Below are 23,041 nucleotides of genomic sequence, written 5' to 3'. Positions count from 1 at the left end.
TTCGGGTATTAAAAAAGATAGGTTCCGGATATGGAACTTGTTCCGGTTTTCAGGTTTTAGTGGGTACAAACTGGGTACGGGTTTTGATACTGAAATGCATACTCTATCCGTACCATACAGGTAGGGTCGGATACGAGTTCGGATAGTAAAAAACCCAGGTATAATAAAACCTAGATGCAGTTTGGGTTTTTTTGCATCTCTCCATGGTAGAGGTGCACAAAAAACCCGATCCCGAAACCGGACCCGAAAAAAACCCGGAACCGGTTATTTTAATACCCGACCCGTACCCGACCCTACCCGTAGGGTACGGATAGAGTATGCATTTTGGCACTAAAACCCGAACCAGAACTAGACCCGATTTGTACCCGGTAATACCCGAAAACCTGAACCGGTTCATACCCGGAACCAGGTTTTTCCAATACCCGAAACCGGGTATTTCAAATACCCGATGTATACCCGAAAAATACCTTAAAAATACACGAATAATACCCTAAAAAGTGCAAACATTTGAAAAAAAATCCAATATATACATGAAAAATGCCCGGAAAACCCGTAAATAGGGTATTCAATACCCGATAATAGATATTCAAATACCCGGTTCTATACCCGACCCGAACCCGATACATAGGGTATGGTTTTTAGAAACAATACCCGACCCGAACCTGACCTGGGTATTACCAATACCCAATCATACCCGAACCTAGTTCCATACCCGAACCCGGGTATTTAAAAAACCCGATTTGTGCACCTCTACTCCATGGTATCGTATCATCGGGTTAAAAAGCCGGTGTCTTTAATAGCACCCAGCCAGGCTTCACTTGAGGCCCAACTTAAAAAGTCTTTCGGCCCTTTACTGGCCTGCATCGTATATATATATTAAAAAGAAAAAAAGAAAAACCAGTAAGGTTGGTTGGAGAGAAAGAGAATAATATAAGAAAGAAACAAAATAATACCCCCCATTCATTCCGATCAGCTTTCAGTAGACGATGGATCCAGAATCAAGAAACAACAACAACACAGCTACTAAGGACGAGTCGAATTTGAAGCCTCCGTCTAAAGATCCGAAGAAGAAAGACGAAGATCTCGTAACTAATTAATTGTTTTGTTTTCGTATTTAGGTTTAACCATTATTATTAATAATTGATTATGTGATTCTTTTAGTCGGAAGAGGATTTGGCGTTGAAGCAGCAGTTGGAGCTGTATGTTGAAAGAGCTCAGGATGCTAACCCAGCCTTACAAAAGAATGCTCTTGAGAGCATGAGGTACTACTTTTTTTTGTAATCTTATTATTATTTGTCATATTATTATTTCATTTAGATTTGTTACTTATGGTTAGGGCTTTAGATTGCTTTATCTTATACAGTCAGAAACATGTTATTGCATCATATAATTTAGCACTAATAATTCAGTATGCTATTCTACCATTAACGATTTAACCTTTTGAAACTTTCAAAACACTAACAACCGTAGCAAGTTGGAACTGATTAAGACTTAAAACACTAACACTGAACATTAAAAGTTGATAATTAAGACTTAAAACTGGAATACGGGAATATTAGTAATATATCAGTCAACTATCGCTGATATATTATCGGTACCGATATTCTGACCGATATTTTTCCAAGAGACCGATAACCAATGTATCACCGATAGGTTTGGTTCACTTAAAAGGTTGCCATATACAGATTCACATTCTTATTTGAAACTTTTACGATATTACCATATACATGTGAAAATGATTGAAGTTGTTATGCTTAAATTTTTATTCTTGGCTTGTAGGCAAGAAATCAGGATGTCTACAAGTTCCATGACTTCGGTTCCAAAGCCACTGAAGTTTTTACGGCCACATTATGGAACTTTGAAATCATTTTACGAGACAATGCCAGATTCTGATGTAAAGGTATCTCTTTTACTTTGTCAATATAAGTTATTATTATTTTTATTGTTTGATGTTTCTGATCAGCTTTATTTTTTATGCAGAAATTGCTTGCAGATATACTATCAGTTTTGGCTTTGACAATGTCTGCAGAGGGTGATCGGGTAAGGGAGCCATCTACATATATTAATTTACTTTTTATTTATTGTATTTTAGTTCTCGTTTGATTATTATGTTTTTGCTAATGTTGTTTTCTGCATTTTTCTATCAGGAGAGTTTGAAGTATCGATTGCTGGGTTCTGAAGGTGATATTGGTTCCTGGGGTCATGAGTATGTTAGGTAATTAATTCTTTTTGTAAATTGTAATTATTATATTATATACAATATATGTGTTTATGGGCTTTAAGGGGATAGATCGCTAAACTTTGTGTTATTTGTTGAAGGCTATGTATCATCATGTTATATGTGAAATGTTACAATGTGACGATGCTTTCATCTTCCATATCTTCTGCGTTTTTTTGTATTGATCTATTGTCTTGCTACAGAAATATTTGTATCTAAGAATCAACTATACAAATCATATATTTTTTAGATGACTTTTACTTGATTAGTTAGTGTGAATGTCTGGTCACTGATTATGTCATCTCTGTAGGAATTTGGCTGGTGAAATTGCACAAGAGTATTCAAAAAGAGTGGTACTGTTTCTACTTAAAAACAACTTCATCTCTTTATTATTGTCTTCGTGTGTAGTTATTTGTTTCTTGATTTGTGCCAATTTAGAATGAGGAAGCAAACGTGGATGATCTAATAGAGCTTGTAGAACAAATTGTTGCCTTTCACATGAAGGTATGCCTTATATATTTTGCTTGTCTATTTGAGTTGTAGTTTACTGTGTCGTTTTGTTGATTATTTGTTTTTTATCCTTTTGTCTTATCAAAACATTTATTTGTTTCTATAACTTTTTTCACATTGCAGCATAATGCTGAACCCGAGGCTGTCGATCTTTTGATGGAGGTATTTTGTTTTATAATTTTTGACATATATGATCTACTGGTTATAAAGATCAATATGATACTTACCTTTGAATAAATTCAGGTTGAATTTCTTGATCTACTAGTGAAGCATGTCGACAAGACAAATTACAAAAGAACTTGTTTGTACCTGACAAGTTCAGCCAGGTAAGCTACAGAGTTTAGATTGATTGTATAGTTCATGTTGCTTAGAGTCTTAGACCTTTGATTTGTATATTTTTGTCTAGTCTTTTGATTTCATTATTTCTGCGTTCTTATATGATGTATGTGCGCTAATGAACTTTGTATGATTTTTTTTTTCAAAATTTTTAGATACCTTCCTGGACCGGATGACGTGTCAGTTTTGGAAATTGCATACACAATATACAAACAATTTGAAGAATTTCCAAGTGCACTTCAGATTGCACTCTATCTTGACAACATGCAGGTTTGCATTTCATTATTATTTTGATGTATTTTTATAATTTGATATATTATGAATAAGTGAGCTTTTCTTCTATTCAAGTTGTGTTCTGATACTTGATTGGATGTTTCTTTGACAGCATGTGAAGCAGGTTTTTACTTCTTGTCCTGATCTCTTGCGCAAGAAGCAGTTCTGTTACATTCTCGCTCGACAAGTAAGCATGAATTTTATATCCCCTTGAACTTATTTTACTTCAGTTAAGTAGTATTTTTATTTTGCAATGTAATGATTGTGTGATCATACTGTGCAGGGAATAAGTTTTGAGCTTGATGAGGAGATGTGTGCTGATGATGAAGAGAGGGAGGCCTTGCAAGAAATTGTCAACAACACTAAATTAAGTGAAGGTTATCTTACCCTTGCTCGAGATATTGAGGTTATGGAGCCCAAATCTCCTGAAGATATTTATAAGGTTTAAATTTTTGATCGTGATATCTATTAAGTTGTAATAATATAGAACTAAATTTCAATCATGATCAATCATAAGTTAAATAATGTTTGTTTCTTTTATCAGGCACATTTACTTGATGGTCGCGCTAGTGCTGGTGCTAGTGTTGATTCAGCCAGACAAAATCTGGCAGCAACTTTTGTAAATGCGTTCGTGAATGCTGGTTTTGGTCAGGTGGATTATTTATCTATATACATATTATTTTTTATCGTTGCATATTTTATAATAATTTGTGCTTTTTTCCATCCTGTTTATAGGATAAATTGATGACGGTAGCTTCAGAGACGTCAACTGGAGGTTCTTCTAACTGGCTTTTTAAGAACAAAGATCACGGGAAAGCAAGTGCTGCTGCAAGTTTGGTACGTAAAAACTGTCAAATTTCTCCTCTTAATTGCATAATTACATGATATGAACTGTAATTCTTGTTTGTACTGTTATAGGGAATGATTGATCTTTGGGATGTTGACACTGGTCTTGCCCAACTTGACAAGTACTTTCACAGCAATGATAATCATGTCATAGCTGGTGCGTTATTAGGTGTTGGGATTGTCAACTGTGGCATCAAGAATGACTGTGATCCCGTGAGTATTCTTTAGATTTACTTTCTAAAGCATTGTTTTCGTGACATTATTTTTTATGTCAATTTTTTGGTTCTTTTCAGGCCTTGGCACTTCTTGCTGATTATCTGGATAAAGAAGATGCTTCTATTAGAATTGGTGCAATAACTGGTCTTGGTTTTGCATATGCTGGCACTCAAAATGAACAGGTTTTTTATAAAACACTTAATTTTTCCATAAAATTTGTTCTCTTTGGATTCGTATATAATTAGATTTAATAACTTTTTAGATCCGTGACAAGTTGACTCCAATTCTTGGAGACCCGAAAGCACCACTAGATGTTATTGCTTTCACTGCAATTGCTTTAGGTTTGGTGTATGTTGGTTCTTGTAATGAAGAGGTGGCTCAGGCAATAATCTTTGCGCTTATGGACCGAAGCGAGTCAGATTTGGGAGAGCCACTCACCAGACTGTTACCTCTTGGGTTAGGTCTTCTTTACCTTGGGAAACAGGTAAGAAGATATGCAGTTGATAGAAGTCTATGAATTCGAGTTTGTGTTGCAAAATTCAATTTCTAACAAGCAGTAAATTTGAAATTTGTTTGTATATTACAGGATAGTGTGGAGGCTACTGCTGAGGTGTCGAAGACATTTAATGAAAAGATCAGAAAGTATTGTGATATGACTCTGTTGTCTTGCGCCTATGCTGGGACAGGAAACGTTTTGAAGGTAATCTACTGTTCTTAAAGATTTTTCTGCATAACCTATGCATTGAAATTGTAATTGAAATTGGTAATATGCTTCTTTTTTTGTTTTCATAGGTTCAACACTTTCTTGGTCAATGCGCACAACACTTTGAGAAGGGTGAAACTTTTCAAGGTCCGGCTGTACTAGGTATTGCCATGGTAGCAATGGCTGAGGAACTAGGGCTCGATATGGCAATTCGTTCATTAGAGCATCTGTTACAGTACGGGGAACAAAATATCAGAAAGGCTGTTCCATTGGCTCTTGGTCTTCTCTGCATATCAAATCCAAAGGTATGACCAAATCTGCTTGTTAATAATAGTAGTAACAAGAATAATTATAAGAAAGCATACTCATTTGGTTTTGATTGATTAGGTCCATGTTATGGATACACTGAGTCGACTCAGTCACGATGCTGATTCAGAAGTTGCTATGGCAGCAGTTATCTCTTTGGGATTGATAGGTGCCGGAACCAATAACGCTAGAATAGCTGGCATGCTTCGAAATCTTTCAAGTTATTATTACAAAGAAGCCAATCTTCTCTTCTGTGTAATCGACAAATGCTCTTCCACTGTTGTAGTTGCATATTTATAGATACATATTTTAATATTTTACTTTGTTTTTTGTTGCAGGTGCGAATTGCTCAAGGTTTTGTACACATGGGGAAGGGTTTGTTGACCCTTGCTCCTTATCACTCGGAGCGATTTTTATTATCCCCGTAAGTAGAGTTTACTTGTAACATAATTTTCTACTTTTTAATTATTATGATGAAGCATTTTTATACATGTTTTTCTTGGCAGTACGGCTCTGGCTGGACTTGTGGTACTACTTCACGCGTCACTTGATATGAAAGCAATCATTTTGGGAAAATATCATTATGTTCTCTACTTTGTAGTTTTGGCTATGCAGGTTTGTGTCATTGTTTTGTTCTCGTTTTTTTGTTATCACAAGATGGTAATTAACTAATTATGTTTGTGATTGTTTGTTCAACAGCCTAGAATGTTGCTGACTGTTGATGAAAATTTGAAACCTCTCTCGGTACCGGTTCGGGTGGGTCAGGCTGTGGATGTTGTGGGCCAGGCAGGTCGGCCCAAGACAATTACTGGGTTCCAGACCCATTCCACCCCTGTTCTCTTGGCTGCTGGGGATAGGGCTGAACTTGCAACAGAGAAGTACTATTACTTCTACAGCTTTATTGACTCTTATAGTGGATTGTAAAAGCATATGTTCTAATATTCTAATATGCAGGTATCTTCCTCTCTCCCCTATTTTAGAAGGATTTGTTATACTGAAAGAGAACCCAGATTACAGAGAAGAAGCCTAGATACAGATTATTCAGGGTTAACAAGACAGGATTTACTGGAAGTCTCAGGTAACGGGCTGCCATGTGCCCGATTATGATGGTAATGAAGTTGTATCTTGTTTTGTGACTCGAGCTTAGGTTTTGAGGCAATTTCCGACATGTTGGACGATGGTTTGAATATGTTTTAAGTTGTGTTTAATGTTGATGTTAAATTAGATATACGTTTTGCTTATGAACTAGCTATTATGAAGTTGTATGCCCATTTTTCTTAAACGAAGCAGATGACCTCTATTGCCAGTTGTGATGTCTGTTATATCCGTTAACAAAGCCTGGACATGCTTAGCAGATACAAAGGGTTTATGTTGTGTCATGCTCTGATATTAATGCATATTATTTATAGCACCCGATAACTATACACAAACCACTACTGGTTAGTAGCAGCTGGCCCATCTAGAAACCTTCTGGCTTTATCATCAATCACAACGAAGCCTGCTTAGTTTCATGCACTACTATGTTTTGTTGTGTTATTTACAATGAATTTAACAATGGTGTTCAAATTTCCACCTGATGCTTAACTAGTGATCAGGTTTATATGATGAACATTAACTTGCATGGTTGGGACAGAAAGTAGTTTTATGTCAACATTGAGAACAAAATGGAACTTGTTTTTGTGTAGTAGCTAAATGACAATAGAGATTGGCTGCAAGTAAATAAACTTTTGAGGGCATAGTGTTTTAAGGGGCCTGTACTGCGAAGACAGAAAATTAAGACTTGAGACAGGACCATGTTTTGTGCAGTTCAGCCGGTTGTTTTAAATAGTGGTGTGACTGTGGGGAAGGTTAGACGTGCACAAAAAAACCGGTTCCGGAACCTAACTGGTGGAACCGAACCGGAACCGGTTCCAGTTCCAACCCGGTTGGAACAATACCCGGTTTGGGTATTTTTGTACCCGAAAATCGTACCCGGTTCTCCTATTTGTATGTCAGTACCAGTTCCAACCCGGTTCTTAATTGGAACCGGTTCGGTTCGTACCCGGAAAAACCGGTTCCGACGGGTTTTTTTTGAAGAGTCAAACAAAAGTCAAACTAGCCGTTGGAACCGGTTTTTTAGACACCAATTAGCCGTTGGAACCGGTTCCAACGGTAATATAGCCGTTGGAACCGGTTTTTGAGACAATAGATCCGTTGGAACCGGTTCCAACGGTAATATAGCCGTTGGAACCGGTTTTTGATGCCCAAACCTATATATAACTTGTTTCCATTACTTGTTTCACCACCAAACTCAAAAACAAACTAAAATACTACTCCTTTAGCAAACCCGTTCCTTTACCCGACCATCCAACTAAATATTATTATGGCACCCATCAAAAAAACTAACAACAAGGCTAAGAAGAGTGTTTTTGTTGCCCCCGTTCCTGTTATGGAGGACCCAAGGGTTGTTACGGTAGTCAACCATAACCGCAACCAAGACATATGGAAGAATTGGGATTTGATTGTGGATGACGAAGGTTATCAAAAGGCTCGTTGCAAACTATGTGGTTCAATATTAAAGCACGATTCCAACTTTACTTTGAGAAAGCACATAGAGAAGCCATATTGCAAGGCGTTGAAAGGGATTGGCGCGACCGATCAAATTGACTTGGGTAAAGATGGTACACTATTTCGTTACAACACGACTCAAGTTCAAGATAGAATGGCAAAGTTCGTTATTCAACGAGGTTTGCCGTTTAACCACTTTGGTGACCCAGAGTTGACGTCGTTGATTCGCGAAACTCTACAACCGAGATACACACATGTAAGTCGTACTACCTTAAGACGTCATTGTATCAGGTTGTGGGAGTGTGCTAAAAAAGAGTTAATCGAGTCTTTTCATTCTTTAGAAGCCATGGTTAGTTTAACTACCGATGTTTGGTCGGCACCACACGGGTTGCCCGAATCATACATATGTGTCACCGCTCATTGGGTTGATCCGGTGACATGGCAATTGATGAAACGCACCATCGCTTTTGAAAACTTCCCGTTCCCACATACCGCCGAAAAATTGTTTGAATTACTTGATGAAGTTATAACGACTTACAACTTGAGAAATAAAATATTTTCGATTTCGTTTGACAACGCTTCAAACAATACTAAGGCGGCTGAAAAATTTATCATTAAATATTCACCACCTTGTTTCGGGGATTTTTTTCATGTCCGATGTGTTGCACATATCATCAACTTGGTTGTTCAAATAGGTATTGACAATGAACACATTTGTGATGATTTAAAATACTTTAGACTTATGTTACAAGATGTCTTCAAAAGTGGTAAAAGAAGACATCTTGAATATAAGAACTATTGCAAGTCGGTTGAAAGAAAGTATTTGGGGCCGAATTGGGACGTTCCAACCCGTTGGAACTCAACTTGTCATATGTTAAAGTGTGCTTTTGCCCAACGCCAAACTTTACAAGCTTTTCATAACAATCTTGTTGAAGAACGCGAGGCCGATATGTTTCCGGAAAGTGTTTGGGTCCAAGTCGGTTATTTGTTGGAGTATCTTGATGTGTTCAAAAAGTCAACAACAAAATTATCGGGAGTCTATTACCCTACTAGTTGTTGGGTTTTGCAAGAATTGTACTATATGTCTTGTGTTTTTAAAAGCTTTGCGGAGAAGAACAAACTCTTCGAAAATATTGTTGCGGTGATGAAAGAAAAGTTCATAAAATATTTTGAAATCATACCGCCGGTCTTTACTTGTGCCGCCGCATTAAACCCCTATTGGAATGTTAATGGGGTTGAAACAACGATTGAGGAAATATTCGACAACTTAGGTATGCACGAGATTGACCCGAAGTTGTCGATGGAAGCGAAGGACAAGTTCAACAAAAACCTTCAAGACCTTTATGACCATTATTTTCAAATGTATGGTCCAAGCACGAGATCGTCTTTTGTGAAAAAAACAACAACTGGTAGGCCGTGCAATGACCCACTTATAAACTTGATGAATGGGATTCATGAATCGGCATCTAAGAGGCAAAGAGGAAACACACCAAGTAGCGAACTTGGTCGATATAGTGGAGCAAACTATGTTGAGGGCGCAACGGTCGACGAAATTCGCAATATTGATTTGTTGGCTTGGTGGAAAGGTAAACAAAACGAATTTCCCATTCTATCCGCCATGGCTCGTGATTTGCTTGCCGTACAAGCCTCAACGGTTGCTTTGAAGACGAAATACCAATAGAGCGTCATATTCATGATGAGGAGGCGGAGGACGGGGTTTCTTCTGATAACGAAGACGAGGGTGAAGACGAGAATGAAGACGAAGAAGAGTTGTAATTATTTGTTTTGGTAAAATTATTTGTAACTTGTTCAACTAATATTTAGTTTTGATTTGTTTTATTATAATTACTTTTGTTACTCATGATTAATTTTTGTTACTTTTTTAATAACGACGAACATTTTATTTATTTAAAAACTAACTATTACAAACATTATTAAAACATAAACGATACTAAACATAACAACTAAACATAAAAAACAAAGTCCGTCGTTTTAATCCGGGAATACTTATTTTTGGGTTGTAGAGCCGGACGACTCTCCCACTTCCGTTTTTTTAGCTTCCAATCTTCTTTTCTCTCGACAATACTTATTCGTATGTTTTCGTAATGTCGAGTTGGACCCTGCTTTAAGAAACTTCGAGCAATATTTGCAACGTGCCAACTCATGTGAGTCGGTCATGAGATACAAATCGTAATGAACCCAAATATCGGGGCATCTTGTTGTTTCGATCACCATAACAACGTCATCATTGGTTGCCATTTGTTGTTGGTTTAAGGTTAATTGTGGTTTGGAGTGTGTTTTATAGTTTTGGAAGTGGTTTAACAAGTAAACAAACAAACCTTGCTATTCATAGTAAGAAAATAACCTATTTATAGTTAAAAAACCGGTTTCAACGGTCAAAAACGGCTATATAGCCGTTGGAACCGGTTCCTAACGGCTCTAATTTTTAAATTTCAAAAAAAACCGGTGGAACCGGTTTTTACGTAAAAACCGGTTCCGGTTCATACCCTACCCGGTTCTTAAAAGTTCGCATATCTGGGCATCGGTTCGGGTCGGGAACCGAACCGGTTCTTGATTGGAACCGGTGCCATTTTACAACCCGGTGTAAAAAAACCGGTTTGGAACCGGTTCGGGTTTTCCATTTGAACCCGATTTGTGCACCTCTAGGGAAGGTGTTGGGTCCCATGAATGAAGTATTTTAATTTCTTGTTACCTGTATATATCAAGTGGTTTCTTAACAAAAAAGCTAAGCTAAATTACATGCATGTTAGCCATAGTCATCTATGCTTAATTTAATAATTAAAAAATAAAGAAAGTGATGACTTTGTGATATTATCTGAATTTATTTATTGACAAGTGTTAACAAAAGATTATTTAATTTGGAGAAAGATACATATACATAACTATTAAAGACATTGACCTTGATCATGTCATGTATGACCATGATTTACTAGGTATAAAATTCAATTAGCACCCATTGAACTCGTTTCGATATGACATACAAGTTCTTTCTAAGTTTGACCAGTATTACAATACATCCACAACCCTAGAAATATGTGTATTTTTTTCAATATTTAGAGGTAACTTGTATGTATTTTTTTAATTTCTAAAATTTTATGATCACATTACATTTGGTTTTGTCTTTATATGATTAGTTGTCATCAACATGATATGTGTAAGAGTTTACGGATAATGCTACTTAAGTTTATTAATTAAACCCCTTTATCCTTTATTATAATCTAGTTAAGAATTTTGAGTGGATAACCAGATACAAAATGAAGTTTTTAAGGATAAATTGAGATAATACACATTTTAAAAATAATTTGATCTTGTGTCTTAGCTTGTCTTTTTCATTTGTCTTTCTTTCTAGATATGGCGCTGGTTACTTTCTAAGTGCTCAAATTTTTTTTTCTATCATTCTTATTTTAATTTATCTTATGCTACTAGTAAATACTCAATGTCGTAAAAATATATCTCATTTAAGAACAATCTGTCCATTTTCTAACAAAGTTGTAAGATTTCTCTAATCAACCTTGTGATAACAAATAGCGAGTGTCATATCACCATTTTTAATATTTAGTTTATATGAATGTTGGTTACCTACTTTTCAATTTTTATAGAGGTAGGATACCAAAAAGACCCAAATACCTTTAAGGAATACCCGCGGGTCAATCAGAAGTCCCTCATAAGGCACCCGCGGGACATACGAATCATCCGCATAAATCATCTGAGGAAGAAACACCCCCATAGCACATGCGGAAGCATCCTGGCAACCTCAAAAGTCGTCCGCAAGAAGGAATACCCTTCCGCATAAATGACCACGATGTAATGCCCCGGGACAGCTGTTATAAACTAATTACCTTCTAGAAGATCTTTCAAAGATGCTTTCTTGAGCAATACGTGATCACTCAGCCAATTAGCTAGTGACACGTGACAAGGCCGTTATAACCGTGCACATGGCCAATATTACCCCATTAACCAATAATAGGGCGACACGTGTCCAGGTTGTTATATATGCACATGCAACGTATAAGTTTAACTATCATATAAGGACACGCGTCCAGACGGTTATGAGACATCTTCTAAAAAGGGACAGCTGGCCCAATCACTTCCCTACACCCTTCGGATATAAATACCCTATCAATCATCATGAGGTATTCATTCACTCCCACTGCACTTTCTCAATTTACTTAAGTACTTTATTCTCGTCAGAGCTGTACTTATTCTCACGCCGGAGGGTGGTTACGGGAAGACCCCCGCTCTTGTCCTTCCCGTAATGAGCTCACGGTGTTCTGTTTTGCAGGGTTCACGTCATTGGACTTTGGGAATTGTATTCATATCGTATTGGCAGTTAACCGTATCCTACCTTGTGGATCCATTGGATCTAGGACCCATTAATTGGGAGTAGATCCGTGTTTCTTCAATTTTATTATGTGTAATGTAAAGATGATTAGTATGAGTATACTTGAATATCTAATCTAATTATACTATTAAAGCAATATGCTTTATGTCAAAATCTCCTCTTTCTATTGGTTGATGACTATACTTACCATGTATATCAATGGCTTCTCTATTTTTCATCTTAATAAAATAAATCAAAAATATATTTACATAAGATTCATCAATGCTATTAAAGTATTTTCTTTCATTTTCATTAAATGTTTAATTTTGAATTTTGAATATTTTATAATTATGTTTGAACTTAATAATTCTCCATATAATTATGTTTTATAACTAATTTAATTTTATTATTTTTGGTTTATTTCATTCACAACCTTTTTTTCTTTACATCAAGCTTAATTTTTTTTATATAATAGATATAGATAATATATAATATATGGATTTAATATATAAGAGATTACGGATTTAATATAGAGATTTGTGATTTTAAATATTCTAATTGATTATATTGGATTTAAATCAAATAATATACAATAATTGATTTTAGTGAATATAGTAAAACTTAATGATGGTTAATCATAACAAATATACGTAACAAATAATCAAATCAAATGATATACAGATTGGTGATTTGACCTATTGACTGATTTAAATAATTGGTGATTTATAATAACAAAATTGATTATATTGGATAAATTAAAACACTAGACATCATAGTATCCGGCGCACGTTAATAAATAGATACAAAATTAGTAACTTTTATTTTCACACCTTATATGAATTACATTACAATTGATGTTTAAATGTTTAAATATAGTCAACTTTTTGATTAAATAACATTACATGTATACTAATCTAATTTTGTAACATTGCATTTTAGTAAATTCAAAATTTGAAAATCCATTAATTACGATTTCCATTCTATTCGTTCTTATTATAAGTTTTTTGAAAATTTATGAAATTTCCTACATTTTTATTTCTAATTAATTACCTGTATACCTTCCTAGATTAAACGATTTCCATTCTATTCGTTCTTACTATAAGTTTTTTGAAAATTTTTGAAATTTCCTACATTTTTGTTTCTAATCAATTACATGTATACCTTCCTAGATTAAAAAGTCTCCCATAATTCGTCCCAATTAATTAAATATTTTATTAACCATCCTTAAGATTTACTATAAATACAAATGCTGATCTATTGACTGATTTAAATAATTATTGATTTTAAATATTCTAATTGATTATATTGGATTTGATAATTAGTGTTCAATTGTATTCAAATTCTGTTAATGTTAATACATAAAAACAATATTAGTAACTTTTATTTTCACACCTTATATAAATTACATTACATAATATATGGTGTTATAATTGATGTTTAAATGTTTACATATAGTCAACATTTAGATTTATATTACGGATTTAAATTCAAATTTTGAAAATTCCATTAATTATGATTTCCCTTTTATTCGTTCTTACTAAAAGTTATTTGAAAATTTTTGAAATTTCTTAAATTTTTGTTTCTAATCAATTAACTATATACCTTCCTTCTATGAATGAGTCTCCCATAATTCATTTCGTATAAATACGTAACTTTGATAGGGTAATTTTACACCATCAAACCCTATTTAGCAAAAACGATTAGCCTTGTGCCAAAGGTTTTTATTTTGTGTTGTTTTTATTATATCGTCCATTTTTGTATTCATATTTCCGGTAATGTTTTATATTTATTTTAATTGCCATATAATTTTTTTATAATCTTTTTAGGTTGTAAATCAAAATTCAAGATTGAATTAATATGTTGAAGTTATTACAGTTTTCCGGTAAGGTTTTATATTTATTTTAATTTTTATATTACTTTGTTATAATAACTTTAGATTCTATATCAAAATTCAAGATTAAACTGATAATTTTCCATTTTTGTTTGTATTTATATTAATATTTATATGATTTTTTCTTATAATCTTTTTAGGTTATATATCAAAATCGAAGATTCAAATGAGATTTTCACTATTTCCTTTTTCCGGTAACACGATTCAAATTTCCGGCTTTAAGTTATAACATCAATTTTACATTTTATCACATGATTCAAATCTTCCATAATTTGTAATATATTTATTATATGATATTAATATTAGTATTTAATTTTATCATTTCAGGTTATTGTCCCCAACTTGGTATAGCTAATTTCATGGATTGAGAATTGTTTGATAAGATGTCTTTTATTTTTACTTAATATTGATTTATATTTATGTTAGTATTCATGTATTTATTTATTTTTCACAATTTATGTAATTTAATTGATTATTATATAATCCCGAAATGAAATTTAGTTTATTATTCTATAACACATTAAATTATCTATAGTAAGATAATCAATCTTATATTGTTATTGGTCAAAGTCCAATTATATTGAATATGTTTAAATAACATTTACATATTTGATTATATTGAATAGGTTTAAATAACAACAATTTGAATAAATTAACGATTTGACTCAATTTGACCAAATATTGAATAGGTTTAAATAAAATTTACATATATAAACATAATTCTCATTTCTAATTTGACTAATTTTTTTCAACCCTTTTTATTTTTTTGAATACCATTCATAAATATAAACTCATTTCATAATTATTCAATATTCATGCATTAAATAAAAAAAATATTAGTTTCTTCTAAATATTTAAAGTTATTGTGAATTTAATGTCAATTTTAACTAAATTCCTTAAGTGAATAATAAAAATTATTTATTTGAACCATTTTGAAATTTGAATTCTTGACCACTTACAAAAATAGGTTATATAGTTAATAATCCGGTGCTCACGTACATTATGGAATCTTTAATACATTTGACCAATTTAATATGTCTACATTATAATTTTTTAATTACTGTGTTTTAATTAAGGTAACCAATAAATTATTATTGTTAATTAATTAATGTATTTACGTTTTTATAAAGATTGTTATAATACGTGTTTTAGTTAGGTTAGGTGATATAATGTTTTAAACACGATTAACTACAATATATTTTAACTATCAAAAAAACACGAGGCTCACAGTTAGATGTCAATCTTTACATGTTGAAGAGATAAAATAATTTGCGAATTGACTATTGGATATAGGTGAAGGGAATTTGGGGGGGGGGGGGGGGGTTAATTGACGACAGATGAATGTACAATATCCGATGATCTTCTAATTAACAATTCATTATATCCAATATCTGATTTAACAGACTTTGTCTATCCTTCGAATTTAGACAAGTTCTATTAACTTACTTTCGAGGACGGGAAATATTGTCGTTTGAAATTATATGTGTTTATTAGGCGATTTCATATATTTCCACCCGTGACGCCCACGGGACAATAACCTAGTTAGTCAACATAATATTAATAATAACACGTAATTTGGCATAAAATTCAAAGAAAGCCCATCTAACGCGTGTCAATAAGATCCAAAGACACAAATTCAGCCATAATATCCGCAAACCAAAACTAGAAAAATCACAATCAAAACCCTTTGTATAGTTTCCTTAAAAACATAAACCCTTTTTCAGAATAGGAAATTTAAAAATAAAATGTAACATGACAATCTGGAACAAAGGCAAATTCAAACCGCCGAATTAATAATAAAAGTCGACTCACTCCCTCACGCGAATCCCCGGTCCCACCTCTATCTTTTTCACTCCAAATCCAACATCCAACCCGCATATCAATAGACAATAATATATTATATTATATTATTCCTATTGTATCAATTCAATTCAATTCAAAATCAAACCCATTCAACCCTACACCCAGATCCACATGACTCACCGGCACCGTCCTCCGCCGTCAGACCACCAACCCACCTACAACATCATCCCTATCCACAACCTACTCGCCGACCACCCTTCCCTCCGCTTCCCCGAGGTACGCGCCGCCACCTCCGCCCTACGCGCAGTCGGCGACCTCCGAAGGCCACCCTTCGTCCCATGGCAGCCACACTACGACCTCCTGGACTGGCTCGGAGCCTTCTTCGGCTTCCAGTCTCACAACGTCTCCAACCAGCGCGAGCACATCGTCCTCCACCTCTCCAACGCCCAGATGCGACTCCAGCCGCCGCCGGACAACATCGACACCCTCGACCCCACCGTCCTACGCAAGTTCCGCCGGAAGCTGCTTAACAACTACACCCACTGGTGCTCTTTCCTCGGCGCCAAATCCAACATCTGGATCTCCGACTCCCGCCGGCAGTACTCTGACTCCGACCACCGTCGTGAGCTTCTGTATGTCTCCTTGTATCTGCTAATATGGGGCGAGTCGGCCAATTTGAGGTTTATGCCAGAATGCATCTGTTATATCTTCCATCATATGGCCATGGAGTTAAACAGAATACTAGAAGATTATATTGACGAGAATACCGGGAGGCCGGTTTTACCCTCCATTTCCGGCGAAAACGCCTTTCTGGACCGTGTCGTCAAGCCCATTTACGACACCGTTAGAACCGAGGTCGAGTTTAGTAGGAACGGGACCGCGCCGCATTCCAACTGGCGGAACTACGATGATATAAACGAGTATTTTTGGAGCAGGAGGTGTTTTGATAAACTCAAGTGGCCGATTGATATCGGGAGTAACTTTTTCGCGACAACGAGCCGTGGGAAGCGGGTCGGGAAGACGGGGTTCGTGGAGCAGAGGTCGTTTTTGAATTTGTTCAGGAGCTTTGACAAGCTGTGGATTATGTTGTTTATGTTCTTACAGGCTGCGATTATTGTGGCGTGGAGGGATGAGAAGACGTATCCGTGGGAGTCGTTGGAGGATAGAAGTGTTCAAGCCAAGGTTTTGAGTGTGTTTATTACGTGGAGCGCGCTGAGGCTTTTACAAGCGGTTCTTGATGTCGTGATGCAGTATAAGCTTGTGTCGAGAGAGACGATGTGGCTTGGTGTTAGAATGGTGTTGAAGATTATTACTTCGGTTGTTTGGATTATTGTGTTCCTGGTTTTGTACACCAGGATTTGGAATCAAAGGAATGATGACGGACGTTGGACAGGTGCGGCTAATAAACGAGTGGTGGATTTTCTTGAAGCTGCATTCGTGTTCATCCTCCCGGAGATTTTAGCACTTGCTTTGTTTATTATCCCGTGGGTTCGTAACTTTCTTGAAAACACAAACTGGAGAGGCTTTTACTTGATAACTTGGTGGTTTCAAAGTAAAACGTTTGTGGGTCGTGGGCTTAGAGAAGGTCTGGTGGATAACATAAAGTATACGTTGTTTTGGATCGTGGTTCTCGCTACCAAGTTTATATTCAGTTATTTTCTTCAGATAAAACCTATGATTCAGCCCACGAAAGCCATTTTAGACCTTGATGATGTAAGATATGAATGGCATGAGTTCTTTGGTAATAGCAACCGGTTTGCTGTAGGGCTGTTATGGCTACCGGTTGTGTTGATCTACTTAATGGATTTACAAATCTGGTATTCGATTTACTCTTCGTTTGTGGGTGCGGGAGTTGGGTTGTTGAGCCATTTGGGTGAGATTAGAAATGTGCAACAGTTGAAGTTACGGTTTCAGTTTTTTGCTAGCGCGATGCAGTTTAATCTGATGCCTGAAGAACAGTTGTTGAATACAAGAGGGACGTTAAGGAGTAAGTTTAAAGATACCCTTCATAGATTGAAGCTACGATATGGTCTCGGAAGACCGTTCAAGAAACTTGACTCGAATCAAATTGAGGCCCATAAGTTTGCTTTGATCTGGAATGAAATAATCTTGACGTTTAGAGAAGAAGATATTATTAGTGACCGTGAAGTCGAGCTTCTTGAATTGCCTCAAAATACATGGAATGTTAGTGTTGTAAGATGGCCATGTTTCTTATTATCTAATGAGTTAATTCTTGCTTTAAGTCAAGCGAAGGAATTGGTTGATGCTCCTGACAAGTGGTTATGGTCCAAGATCAAGAAACACGAGTACCGGCGTTGTTCTGTCATCGAAACTTACGATAGCGTCCGCCACTTGCTGCTCACAATCGTACAGTACAACACGCAAGAGCACTCGATTATCACCACAATCTTTCAAGAAATTGATAACTCAATCGATATTGGAAAGTTCACCAAGACGTTTAACATGTATTCTCTTCCAAAGATTCACACCCATCTGATCACACTCGTGGGTTTGCTAATAAAGACCAATCAAGATGTCAACAAAGTGGTCAACATACTACAAGCACTGTACGAGGTTGTTATTCGTGACTTCTTTAGAGAAAAACGAACCATGAATGAGCTGAAAGAAGACGGGCTGGCCCCACACAGACCGCTTTCGGGAGCGGGTTTGCTTTTCGAGAACGCGGTTGAGTTACCCGGCTCAGAAAATGTGAGTTTTTACAGACAGACTCGAAGACTTCACACGATTCTTACCTCACATGACTCCATGAATAATATTCCCGTGAATTTAGAAGCAAGACGACGAATTGCATTCTTTAGCAACTCGTTGTTTATGAACATTCCTCACGCGCCTCAAGTTGAAAAGATGATGGCTTTTAGTGTTTTGACACCGTATTACAATGAAGAAGTGGTTTACAATAGAGAACAGTTAAAAACCGAGAATGAAGATGGGATCTCGACTCTTTATTATTTGCAAACTATATATGCTGATGAATGGGTCAACTTTTTGCAACGGATGAAACGTGAAGGAATGGTGTCGGAAAAGGAGTTGTGGACCACCAAGCTGAGAGACCTTCGGCTTTGGGCTTCGTACAGGGGGCAAACACTGGCCCGTACAGTTCGCGGGATGATGTACTATTACCGAGCTCTTAAAATGCTTGCCTTTCTTGATTCGGCTTCTGAAATGGACATTCGTGAAGGTGCACGGGAGCTCGTCCCGTTAGGCATTGGGGATGATTCTAGTCGCTCTGGCCAGAGTTTAAGAAGAGCCGATAGTACTATGAGTACTATGTTTAAGGGGCATGAGTATGGAACCGCATTGATGAAGTACACTTATGTTGTTGCGTGTCAGATATACGGGACCCAAAAGGCGAAAAAAGATCCCCATGCTGAAGAGATTCTGTACCTGATGAAAAACAGTGAAGCTCTCCGGGTTGCCTATGTTGATGAGGTGCCGAGAAAAGATGGGACACGGGATGTTACAGATTATTATTCTGTTCTTGTGAAGTATGATCAGGAACTGGAAAAAGAGGTTGAAATTTATCGGGTGAAGTTACCGGGCCCGTTAAAGCTTGGAGAAGGCAAACCTGAGAACCAAAATCATGCTCTTATTTTCACTCGTGGTGATGCGGTTCAAACTATTGACATGAATCAAGATAATTACTTTGAAGAAGCTCTTAAAATGAGGAATTTACTTCAAGAATACAAAAGTAAATACGGTATTCGCAAGCCAAACATTTTGGGTGTACGAGAAAACATCTTTACGGGTTCTGTTTCGTCGCTTGCGTGGTTCATGTCAGCTCAAGAAACGAGTTTTGTCACATTGGGTCAACGGGTCTTAGCCAACCCGTTGAAAATCCGGTTGCATTATGGCCATCCCGACGTGTTCGATCGGTTTTGGTTCTTAACACGTGGTGGAATCAGTAAAGCTTCAAGACTGATCAACTTAAGTGAAGACATTTTTGCAGGATTTAACTGCACGTTAAGAGGCGGAAATGTGACCCACCACGAGTATATTCAAGTCGGTAAAGGAAGAGATGTCGGGCTAAATCAAGTATCCATGTTTGAAGCTAAAGTTGCAAGCGGTAACGGTGAGCAAGTTCTTAGTCGAGACGTGTATAGATTGGGTCACCGACTCGACTTTTTCAGAATGCTTTCGTTTTTTTACACGACCGTTGGTTTCTTTTTTAACACGATGATGATTTCATTAACGGTTTACGCTTTCTTGTGGGGCCGTTTATATCTTGCACTTAGTGGTGTTGAGAACTCGGTTGCAGGCGATACCCAAACAAATCGAGCGTTAGGGACAATCTTAAACCAGCAGTTTATTGTCCAGCTCGGTCTTTTCACCGCGTTACCGATGATTGTCGAAAATACCCTCGAGTTAGGGTTTCTTGCAGCCATATGGGACTTCATAACAATGCAGCTTCAACTATCTTCTGTATTCTACACGTTCTCCTTAGGAACCCGTTCTCACTATTTCGGTCGAACGATTCTTCACGGTGGTGCAAAGTACCGTGCAACTGGTCGTGGGTTTGTGGTGGAACATAAGAAATTTGCTGAAAATTACCGACTTTATGCTCGAAGCCATTTCATAAAAGCAATCGAGCTCGGTTTGATCTTAACTGTTTACGCGGGATACAGTCCTGTTGCGAAAGGAACGTTTACGTATATCGCGTTAACGATTTCAAGTTGGTTTCTTGTGGTTTCGTGGATTATGGCTCCGTTTGTGTTCAATCCTTCGGGGTTCGATTGGCTAAAAACAGTTTATGATTACGATGATTTCATGAACTGGATCGGTTTTCGTGGGGGCGTGTTTGCAAAACCCGAGGAGAGTTGGGAAAGATGGTGGTATGAAGAGCAAGATCATTTGAGGAATACCGGTTTATTTGGGAAAATATTGGAAGTTATTTTAGATTTGCGGTTTTTCTTCTTTCAATATGGAATCGTTTACCAGCTTGGTATTGCTGCGGGTAGTAAAAGCGTTGCGGTCTACATACTTTCTTGGATTTATGTGGTGGTGGCCCTTGGGTTGTACTCGGTTATAGTGTACGCGCGTGATAAGTATTCTGCACGAGAACATATATATTACCGGTTGGTTCAGTTTCTGGTGATTGCTCTCGGGATCCTGATAGTAATCGCTTTGTTGGAGTTTACAGAGTTTAAGTTTCTTGATATGTTCACGAGCTTGCTGGCGTTTATTCCGACTGGTTGGGGGTTTCTTTTGATTGCACAAGTGTTCCGGCCCATTTTGGAGAAAACTATAATCTGGGATACTGTTGTGTCTGTAGCGCGCACGTATGATACTATGTTTGGTGTGATTGTGTTGACTCCAGTGGCGGTTTTGTCATGGATGCCGGGCTTCCAGTCGATGCAAACGAGGATCTTGTTTAATGATGCGTTTAGTAGGGGCCTGCGTATTATCCAGATTTTAGTTGGAAAGAAGTCAAAGAGTTGAATTTTGATTAGAGGTAATTAATATATCATATCTTAATCTTGATTGATCTGATGATTTTCAGTTTGAATTATTGCATTTGTGCTGAATTTGATTGCAAAATTTGCAGGTTTGATGTTATTAAGATGAAGGGAGTATAGAAGTGGATATGCAGTGAAGGTTTGATTCTTTTGGTTAGTCTGTGACACATGTACTTATTATGTATGTGAAATGAGAGGACATATAACCGTTTTTTTGAACCATTTTATTGGGTATTTTACTCGGCTTATTATAGTATATGTTCAGTAGCATGATATAGGGTTGGTTCTCTTTGAAATTATTGTAACTGAATTACTTGTTTTGTGCATAGCATACATAGCTTCATTATTGGTTGTTATTTACCTCCAAATTGTGTTTTCTTTATCATCTTGATTATCGCATAAGCTCCAGCTTGGCTCGTTTATCATAACTTTACATTTTATAGTTATTAGATAAATATATGATAATACATTAACAATTATATAAATAATAAATAGTATTGTTTATGGTCCGATTGCGTGCATTTATGAGCTCAATAAGTGAAGCTTAAGCTCGGGCTCGGGCTCGGTAACTAAACAAGTTTATTATCGGGCTATACTCTTGAGCTTATTCAGTTGTTTGAGCTAAAGCTCAATTTAAGTTTATTTACGAGTCAATCTCGAGTAGTTAATTAGCGGCTTGGCTCATTTACACCTCCACCTGATCTTAACAGTATTAGATAGTTTACCTTTTCGTGTTTTACATTTGTCTTGTTTATTAATTTTATATTCTGTTTCTTATACAAGGATTTTTTCTATCATAAAGTTTTTGTAATTACTTATATAATTTGTTTTGTTTTCTACTCAATTACATATATAACCTTCTTGATTATAACTGTTTGGTTTGTGTTGGGGCTCCCATCACGAGTGATGGCAAATGGAACACCGCCGCCACCCCTTTCATCACGAGTGATGGATGGGTTAGCATGAAGGTGATCACGTGTTCAATTCTTTCACTCTCTCTCTCTCTCTATATATATATATATATACACACCTCTAAATACACACCTTTCACTAACATGAAAACCTATATATGTTTGTATGTATACCAAAACTCATCACACTTGACACTACCACCACCCTCACTAAATTCCATCACTAGTGGTGGGATGAGATGGCACAACCAATGGGTGTTTCAAGTGATGGAAAAACAACCACTCCCACCCCCTTAAAAACATATATTTTATAACAAATACTTTTAGTAGTAACATATGTTCTTAATTATCAACTTTTAAAATTAAGTATGTAAAAATTGTAAAAATAAAAGTTTTAACGATGAATAATCATCAGTTCGGTTTCCCCTCTTTAAGTTTTAAGGTTTTATTATCTTGTTCGTTATATGTTTTAGAACGGTCAAAATCATATAACTTAATTAACTATGTTTATTTTGGGTCAAATAAAAAGCTATTATAAATATTTTCAAAACACAGTTTAATTAAAAAAACATCTAAAATCTTTGAAATTTTTTACCAAAATGGGGTGGGTGGAAAATTTATTTACAAAAATAGGTGATTTCAAAAGTATTTACCAAATTAGGTGA

The 23,041-nt window shown here is 36.1% G+C and overlaps 2 protein-coding genes and 1 non-coding gene across 3 annotated transcripts; all 3 read left to right on the top strand.

The window, feature by feature from the left end:
• The first annotated feature begins 960 nt into the window (after positions 1–960).
• LOC143621292 (26S proteasome non-ATPase regulatory subunit 2 homolog A-like) lies at positions 961–6,771 on the top strand. The gene is made up of 24 exons (XM_077092763.1): positions 961–1,085; positions 1,162–1,262; positions 1,780–1,900; positions 1,981–2,040; positions 2,148–2,215; positions 2,529–2,571; positions 2,657–2,722; positions 2,852–2,890; positions 2,972–3,054; positions 3,220–3,334; positions 3,450–3,524; positions 3,621–3,779; positions 3,882–3,989; positions 4,073–4,174; positions 4,256–4,396; positions 4,477–4,581; positions 4,662–4,883; positions 4,986–5,099; positions 5,192–5,407; positions 5,490–5,663; positions 5,747–5,832; positions 5,915–6,023; positions 6,108–6,286; positions 6,363–6,771. The coding sequence occupies exons 1-24, from the start codon at positions 987–989 to the stop codon at positions 6,436–6,438; spliced, it is 2,661 nt and encodes an 886-aa protein (XP_076948878.1). The 5' UTR covers positions 961–986; the 3' UTR covers positions 6,439–6,771.
• Positions 6,772–16,140: 9,369 nt separating this feature from the next.
• LOC143621291 (callose synthase 12-like) lies at positions 16,141–21,738 on the top strand. Its single transcript, XM_077092762.1, has one exon. It carries the CDS (start codon positions 16,163–16,165, stop codon positions 21,446–21,448), a length of 5,286 nt encoding a protein of 1,761 aa, XP_076948877.1. The 5' UTR covers positions 16,141–16,162; the 3' UTR covers positions 21,449–21,738.
• On the top strand, positions 19,112–19,187 carry LOC143621293 (small nucleolar RNA J33). Its single transcript, XR_013151486.1, has one exon. It is a non-coding gene; the product is annotated as a small nucleolar RNA J33 (small nucleolar RNA).
• Positions 21,739–23,041: the final 1,303 nt, after the last annotated feature.

Source organism: Bidens hawaiensis, unplaced genomic scaffold, assembly GCF_021521415.1.
Source record: "Bidens hawaiensis isolate Kalapana, Puna unplaced genomic scaffold, B.hawaiensis_p1.1 tig00002825_1, whole genome shotgun sequence".
Lineage (NCBI taxonomy): Eukaryota > Viridiplantae > Streptophyta > Magnoliopsida > Asterales > Asteraceae > Bidens > Bidens hawaiensis.
This window is presented reverse-complemented; position numbering and strand designations above follow the sequence as displayed.

Coding starts and splice junctions, on each gene's coding strand:
- LOC143621291 (XM_077092762.1), top strand. CDS start 16,163: ATGACTCACCGGCACCGTCCTCCGCCGTCAGACCACCAACCCACCTAC.
- LOC143621292 (XM_077092763.1), top strand. CDS start 987: ATGGATCCAGAATCAAGAAACAACAACAACACAGCTACTAAGGACGAG. Junction 4,175..4,255: donor CAAGTGCTGCTGCAAGTTTG/GTACGTAAAAAC, acceptor GTACTGTTATAG/GGAATGATTGATCTTTGGGA. Junction 6,287..6,362: donor GCTGAACTTGCAACAGAGAA/GTACTATTACTT, acceptor TCTAATATGCAG/GTATCTTCCTCTCTCCCCTA.